This window comes from Megalobrama amblycephala, linkage group LG13 (genome assembly GCF_018812025.1).
Source record: "Megalobrama amblycephala isolate DHTTF-2021 linkage group LG13, ASM1881202v1, whole genome shotgun sequence".
NCBI lineage: Eukaryota > Metazoa > Chordata > Actinopteri > Cypriniformes > Xenocyprididae > Megalobrama > Megalobrama amblycephala.
Window position 1 is genome coordinate 26,752,117 of NC_063056.1, and position 7,785 is coordinate 26,759,901.

The 7,785-nt window shown below is 35.2% G+C and overlaps 1 protein-coding gene across 1 annotated transcript; it reads left to right on the forward strand.

The window, feature by feature from the left end:
- The first annotated feature begins 111 nt into the window (after positions 1 to 111).
- On the forward strand, positions 112 to 3,371 carry LOC125244056 (protein S100-A2-like). Its single transcript, XM_048153981.1, has 3 exons — positions 112 to 244; positions 1,586 to 1,717; positions 2,578 to 3,371. The coding sequence occupies exons 1-3, from the start codon at positions 167 to 169 to the stop codon at positions 2,749 to 2,751; spliced, it is 384 nt and encodes a 127-aa protein (XP_048009938.1). The 5' UTR covers positions 112 to 166; the 3' UTR covers positions 2,752 to 3,371.
- Positions 3,372 to 7,785: the final 4,414 nt, after the last annotated feature.

A 7,785-nucleotide genomic window follows, 5' to 3' on the forward strand; every position in this document is an offset into this window, starting at 1 on the left:
TAAAACTGAAAAACACAATACAGTCTCAGTCTGTATCGAAAATTAACACACATTCCGTACAAGACATATTACCACATAAACACCCAATAAAATAAAAGAGTGGACATTATCCGTCTGCGCGTGAAGGGTGGGCGGGTCGGAGGCGCGAGGTAGCTCTGGTCAGGTGATGAAATACCGTCACTTCACTTCACCTGCTCTAGTTTCCACACAAGCGGGACATGAAACGAGCCCAATGGATCCACAGGTACGCTTTTATTTTTGTTGTATTTAAATAGTTTATGTTTTCGATATGTTTACTTGCATGATCTACCTGTAGCTATTTCACCAAGGCTACTTTTTCTTTTTCGTCATAAGTTCCCTTTCGATATTTAATAATAGAGGAAATGAATTAAAACGTACTTTTCTATCTGTCCAACTGAATTAACTTAGTTTTTGTGTTGATTTATTTGTAGTTTTTAATGATTTATATAATTTAATTAATAATTTGTTCAATGTGGACTAATTATCACTGCCGTTCAAATACATTTAGGCCTGCATTGTTTTTAACAATATTAGTAAGCCTACTATATGAATATTTTGATGATGGTCTAATACTAGAATAACTGATTTTACTTTGAATGCGTTTTGTTTTATGTCTTTTTTGTGGCCAACGCCCAGTGAGTAAGTAGACGTCAGTCATGCTGAACCATAGATGTGTAAACATAGATTCCTCTGCAACCGTAGTTGGACGCATGTTTGAATATCAATATCTGCAATAGATTCAATTCAGCAGATGATTTTGCTAAACTAACTCAATACAACAAGACGAAGGTGTCAGCTAACGCGACATTTAAAAGTTTACCGTAGTATAAAAATCTGTAATATTGAGTTAATGTAAATGAAAACACCAACCAACATATTCTCACCTGGGAGAGGTTGATGGTTGAATCTACGTATACACATCTATGTGCTGAACTGTGTCGAGCACAGGAATGCATTGTGCGAGTAGAGGTAGTAATAGGTCTCTACAGCTCCTGTTCAACAGCAAACAATCGGATTACTAATGATAAACGGAGGATTTCTTGAGGAATGCAACAAAGCCGTGCCGTTATGTGATAATATATTACATAAAAACTGTTACAGTAAATAAAATTCAACCCACTTTATAAGTTTAATTTCTGACCTTTTTTTTTTTTTGGTCCTGAGACTTCCACAGAAGATATGTGTAAATGTTTTAATATTTAGACCACTTCTATTATTGATTGCTATCAGAATATGAAGAAAGTTTCAACCAGTATAACAAAAAGTGTTTATAAAAAAATTGCCTACCCTACCTTTCAGCCACTTTGAAATTCATAACCGATGAAGAAAACTGATACCTCATAAAATCAAGTAGCAGTGTACTGAAAATCTGATGAAATATGATTACAATGGGTTTAATCACTTTGTGTCGTAAACAACTTTGTTTTTCAAATGGTTTGAAGTGCTTAGATAGGCCTGAAGGGTGCTAAAACACAAATCACCTTCAAAAGGTGTTGCTTTTTTCTGGCTCTGGAGACATTACTTTTTAGCTGCGCTTGAGTCTAAAACTGCTCCCTCTCTGTAGTACACAGATCTAGAATTGGCCATCAACACCCTGGTGGTAAACTTCCACTCGGCATCATCAACTAATGCCAACACGCTCACAGCCCAGGAGTTTCAGAGCATGCTCTCCAAAGAGCTGCCCACCATGGTGAAGGTACGTCAGGATCCACAAAATAACTCAAAATAACTAATATCATCCATACTACATAACCAAAAGCCACATTTCCATAAGCAACAACACCTACTTGATACTGTTTTGTTATAGGGCAGACCAAAATTACACTGTAAATAAATATGAGCCTGAATATATTCTCCTGAATTAAATTTAGAGTTGAATTCAAATATTTAAAGGTTTATTTTTTATTTTTCAAAATACAAACTTGGACTCACTGTTAGGTTTTTGCTCCTAATTCGTGCCTCATCCCAGACCTCTTATTTGGCAATTGAATGAGCAATCACTCAGCGCTGAGGGAGAATATAGTCTCATTTTATTGATAAGAAAAGAGAGAATATATAGAAAGAGTACAAGGGGTGTAGTATAGTTTCAGCCAATGAGAAAGAGAATACATCATATAGCTTATGGTATAGGAATGTGATACATATGGAAAAACAAGTCTAAATATGGTCATCTACTGGTCAGGTACCCATGAGGTCCCTTAAAATCCCAAGGACCTTCTCCTATTCTGGTAATACAGAAAGCAGAGACCATTCCCTGTCTCACATTCACTCCTAGTAGAGCCTTATATGGAAATGGTTCTGGTATATAGAAAACCATATGTTAAAACATAGTATACAGCTTTGACAGAGGAAAAAAGGAGCCTCTGTCCACATACTTTCAATGCTGAGACCAACATAAAATCTATCACTCACTATACGTGAAACTTTAAGGTCAGACATTTATATGCATTATAAAGCCAATATATGCTTATTCATAGTGAAGGCATTTGGTCACCTAAATACACAATAATCATAATAACATTTGATAAGTTTCCCACACCCTCTATTCTCTTCCAGACAGCAGGGGACCAGGAAGGACTCAACAAACTCCTGACAGACATGAGCGTGGAAGAAGCGAAGGGTGTCACGTTCAAGGATTTTTGGAACTTGGTTGATTCTCTGGCCAATGCTCAGTTTGGACTCCTGAGCAAAGAGAAGCAGGTGAAATGTGTGAAATGTAGTCTGATGTGAGACCGGCCCTAAGCAAACAAGTCCTATCAATATTATGTAGGTGTCCACCACAGCCCTGAGAAAACACGTCCAATCAGTCACTTGTTACTCCCATCACTTTCTGCAATACTGTACGTCACTCTGTTGGTCTTTGGTATATGAGCTGAGGACTTATCATAATTTAAGTGTTTTTATGGAGCTTTCTGAATAAATATCTCACAAGCCCTTACAACACAGACCTCAAGTAATCTCTAACATCAGTGTAACTTGAGCCACACCTGCCTGGCCAGATAACGTAAGATCTAGTTGCTAATTTATTTCCTCATTTGCTCTGGTGCTGCAGGTTTTTTTGTATTATTGTGACATTTTTAACCTGCCCAATCATTTTTACTTTCTTTTTACATATAAAATATTGGAAAATATTTGTTATGTGTTTGAAGTGACAACTGTGATTATATTTGAAATAATGTGGGCCACATGTCTGTGCTGACTGATATAAATTGGAAAAGATATAATGTGAGTAAAGTATATTGTAGAGGTAAAACAAGAGATGTGACAGCACATATTCTGTACTGTATTTGGCTTTATGGTAACACAATGTGATTATCTGTGTTGATGCTATTAAATGCGTTCTGAAGGTTTCTCTGTCTGAATGATCTATAAAGTGTAGGTGTAATGAAAATACTCTTGAGTTTGATGAATGGCCTTTATTGATCTACTTACTATTTAACCTTCCTGTTCTGTCTCAAGGCTTTAATAGAACAAAAATATATTATAAAGTCATTGAGGTGAAACTTAATGATTATCCTAATCTTACTAATTTCAAAAATCTTGATAAACCATTCTACATCACTTATGTTTGGATTCTCAAAGTAATGCTGGGGTGAACTCAGGCAACATGGAAGAGAGGATCCAAATGCAGATATATTTTGTCATGATGTAAGCAACTTCTGTTTTTCTGGGTCCAAGACTATTTCAAATGAGAATACCATTTCATCAGCTGTTTGTAAACACTATACAGTCAAACCAAAATTTATTCAGACACCTTGAACATTTCATTCATTAATACATTTTTCACTATAGTAAAAAAAATGGTAATAAAATATGACAAGATCACAGAGATAAAATGTGTCAGAAAATTTTTTATCTTAATTATGTCAGATAACACTTAAGCAAAACATGGTTAGGTCAAAGTGTCTGAATAATTTTTGGTTTCAAATTTTTATCAATTTTACTGGTAGTCCACTGTATGAAGAATTTTTGAGTATAATATGTCACAGTTTACTTTATTTTGCTGTCCTCACTTGGTTTAAATATATATATAATATTTAATATATAATATATAATATTTTTACAGTGCACAGCATAAATGAGTACCCCCCCCCCCCCCCCCCTCTGAAACTTCTGAAAGTCAGCAATTACTCAATTACTTTGAAGACATGTTAGGGTTCTTTAGAGATATAATGTTCCAGCAGGTTTGCTTAATCAATTACCAAAGAAGCATGTCAAAATTATTCAGGAAAATAAGATTTTCTTATCTAGGTGATAATATGTTGTGAAAATGAGTGCACCCTCCTAAAAGTTACTAAATAAAACAAAAGAAAAATGTTCTGGTGTAAGTTTAAGGCAATGTTTGATCAAAAGGTAAGTATGTTGAACCAAAACATTTAAAGAGAAGTAATTTTTTGACAATTAAAAGTGTTATATAGCCCACTGAATCATTCTCACACTTAATGCTGACAACAATGGAACCACTTGGGAGAGAACTGTCAGGAGACTTATACAAAAGAGAACAGAATTACCAAATCATTGTTTTAAGTGTGAAAATATAGCAAAAGTAACACAGAAATTCAAAAACAATGGACTTGTGACAATACAATACAAATTCAAAAGCAATGGACTTGTGGCCCTGAAATAATCAGGCCTTCATTTTAAGCTTTCATTTAGTGATGAGGGATTTTTTTGCTAGACAAAGAGCAGGAGAAATACCAAGCAAGTGTCTCAGAGCCAGCCAAAGCTATGAAAATAGTGACTGTTTATCTCATGACATGCATGGTTGATGACATGCATGGTTGTTGTTCTCACTGGAACTACCTACTGTAGCCAAAGCACAATAAAGTAAGTTAGCCATTTCCAAAGCCCATATTTACAAAGATTCTGGGAATCAATACTCTGGTCTCATGAGACCAAATCAATCATTTTGGATGTAACAGCATCCAAAATGTTATGGTGTTGCTAGAGGAGGAGTCCAGTGAGAAGTGCCTGGTTCCCACAGTAAAGTTCAGTGGTAGAAAAGCTCTTATATAGGGATGTATGAATGATGAAGGAGTGAGGGAGTTGTGCTTTATCAATGCTGTCATGAATTCCCACACCAATGTGTAATTTAATACACAAACTTGAAACAGAAGATGTTACCCTTCCTCATTCCCTGCATTGTTGGCCATTTTTTCAACATGACAATGAGGATATGCATTCTCCCAAGGTGAAAAACCTTCTGTGGACATGTATTGCACTCAGTCTTAACCCTCTTGAGTGCCTGTGGGGTATTCTGTAGAGACGTGTTGAGCAACACTCCCCATTAAAAATCAGGGCATTTAAGGAGCTCATCATTAAACAGGACAGATGTGAAAATTTGTCATGAACTTGTACACTCCGTGCCAAGAAGGGTCAGAGCAGTATATTCAAAATTATGGAGGGCATACTAAGTGCTAGAATATTATACATTTGTTGAATTAAATCTAGGGTGTACTAATTTCTGCAATCCATAATTTAAACAAAATTGGCTAATTTACTTATTTTATTGCTATTAATGACATATATTTTTTAGTTTTTACTATGTATATGTTTAATACATTTTAGTTTTGCCATCTTCCCATGAATTGTATTAGTGATCATAAAGAAGATACATCTTTTATATTTGTTCAGAGGGGGTGTACTCATTTATGCTGTGCACTATATGTTCTTCAATTGTATGGGTATTGTATAGCAGGGGATGTGACTGTCATATGACAGGTGGAATGACATATGACATGTTCCTAATATGGTAAAATGACAGAGCCTTTTAGCCTTGAAGGCCAGAGATATAAGGGAGAGAGAGTTTTCTATTTTGTCTTACACTCTGCAGTGACTTGTGTTTCTGTTATGTCTGACCTTACTTGCAAGAAAGGACGAGTTTGTCTCTTACGCAGTAAGTCGTTTTTATTTTGCCACAACAACTAAAAAACAAGGCACAAGGAACACAAACAGGAAAAACATGACAATTAACAAATGCATTGGATTTTCACATGAGATTTTCTGATTGGTGAGCGCTCTTTAGCAGTACATTCAATTTCAATTTCTTTTATTGTATTGTTTTACTATTGTATTATGATTTTGCTAGGGTCAAACTGACTTCAAACAAAAATTATGATTTACAGAATTTAAAAAAACATTTGAAGAGATAAATTAGAGGTTAATTTTAAAATTATTATTATTATTACATGTACATAATAAAAATTTAATTTAAACATAACATTAGGGTTTAAGTTAAACATAAAACAAAAATAGCCACTTTAAAAAAAATAAAATAAAAAAAATAAATAGTTGACCTGAAAGTTGCTGAAACAGAATAACAGCTTGACTTCTGTGACTTCACACCTCTAAGGCGCCTCAGAGTTAGAGCAAGGAGCACTAACCACAAATGCACGACATCCATTTGCTGATGCACCTAATGACGGTTTGTGGTTTGTGTCACCTGTATGCCAAGAGACAGACAGTCCCTTACACAGTCCTTTATATTTGGTACACTTTTGTTCCTCATCCATTTCTAAGATCCATTTATATTCAGTATTTAACCAAGATTTAAATCGTCAGCTCTATTTAGCACTACATTAACACTTTTTGTGTTCTGCTTTACACTTTGAGCTGTTGCTACAGCAAAAATATGATATAGAAGGGCCCTGTGGCTCTGAGCATATGAGAACTGAGTGAAAGACAATGGTAGTTTAGTTCCTAGAAATAAATACGATATGAAAACCAGTTCTGCTTTCACTTTTGTTTTTCACTTCACAATTCAATTCAATTCTCATTTACTGGTAGAGTGCATTTAACCATATAGTTTCAAAGCACCTTTACAAATGCTTAATGTTTCTACATTACAATTTAGAGTAATCAGAGGTGACTGTGTCAAAGTAATGTCCATATGTCAATGTACAGTTCTAAGATAATACAAATCATGCAGTTAGCTAATATCATGTATTCGTTTAATCATTTGATCTCATTAAAGCAATTATTACAAGCTGTAATCATAATGATTACATTATTTAGAAAATTTGGCAGTGGTGCATGCTAATTCAGAGTTGCCATCATCTGAAGTCCTTGCAGGGGCTGGTGTCATCTTTTCACAGGTGTTGTTTGGTTATCTGTTATAGCAATATCTGCGTCTTGCGTTAAAAAGGTTCAAAGGATGAAATCAATTAATTGAATTCTTTGATAAATAATGAAAAAGCACTTTTGTTAAGTAGGAGCCTAGTTTGACTACTATTATCGTCTTTTCCACCAAAACACTTCGCATCTCTGCAATTATTTGTCAACTTTCCATATGTTCTCTTTATGTATTAAAAAATTAAGAATCAGTTAAGTCTGGCATACTAGTTTCTACAATCCTCCCCAGAAACCCTTCATGGAAATCCAGTTCTCCCAGCACATATATCAACAAAGTTCTACGCAGCCCCTAAAGGGATGTGGTGGTGGGAAAAAAATGGGATAGGAGGGGAAAAAATTAGCTCACGGGAACACAAATATATTTGCGAGGGAACGCAAAGTTTCTCGGGGGAACACAAAAGTTTTGTGAGGGAACACAAAAGATTTGAAGAAAAAAAAAAATCCTCCCATCCCAAATTTTTTTCCCACCAGCACGTCAAATTTCCTCCCTTCCCAATTTTTTTTCCATCACCACGTCCCTTTAGGGGCTCCGTAAAGTTCCACTCTGTGTACTACAAGATTACAAATGTATAGGATTGCTATGGTTTTCTGTTGCACTAGGTGGATGTGTCCTTCTGACAAAATAAAAGTTGT

Bases quoted from the DNA above. Each gene is read 5' to 3' on its own strand.
- LOC125244056 (XM_048153981.1), top strand. From the start codon at position 167: ATGAAATACCGTCACTTCACTTCACCTGCTCTAGTTTCCACACAAGCG. The intron at 245-1,585 runs GTACGCTTTTAT...CCCTCTCTGTAG, and splicing joins CGAGCCCAATGGATCCACAG to TACACAGATCTAGAATTGGC. The intron at 1,718-2,577 runs GTACGTCAGGAT...ATTCTCTTCCAG, and splicing joins AGCTGCCCACCATGGTGAAG to ACAGCAGGGGACCAGGAAGG.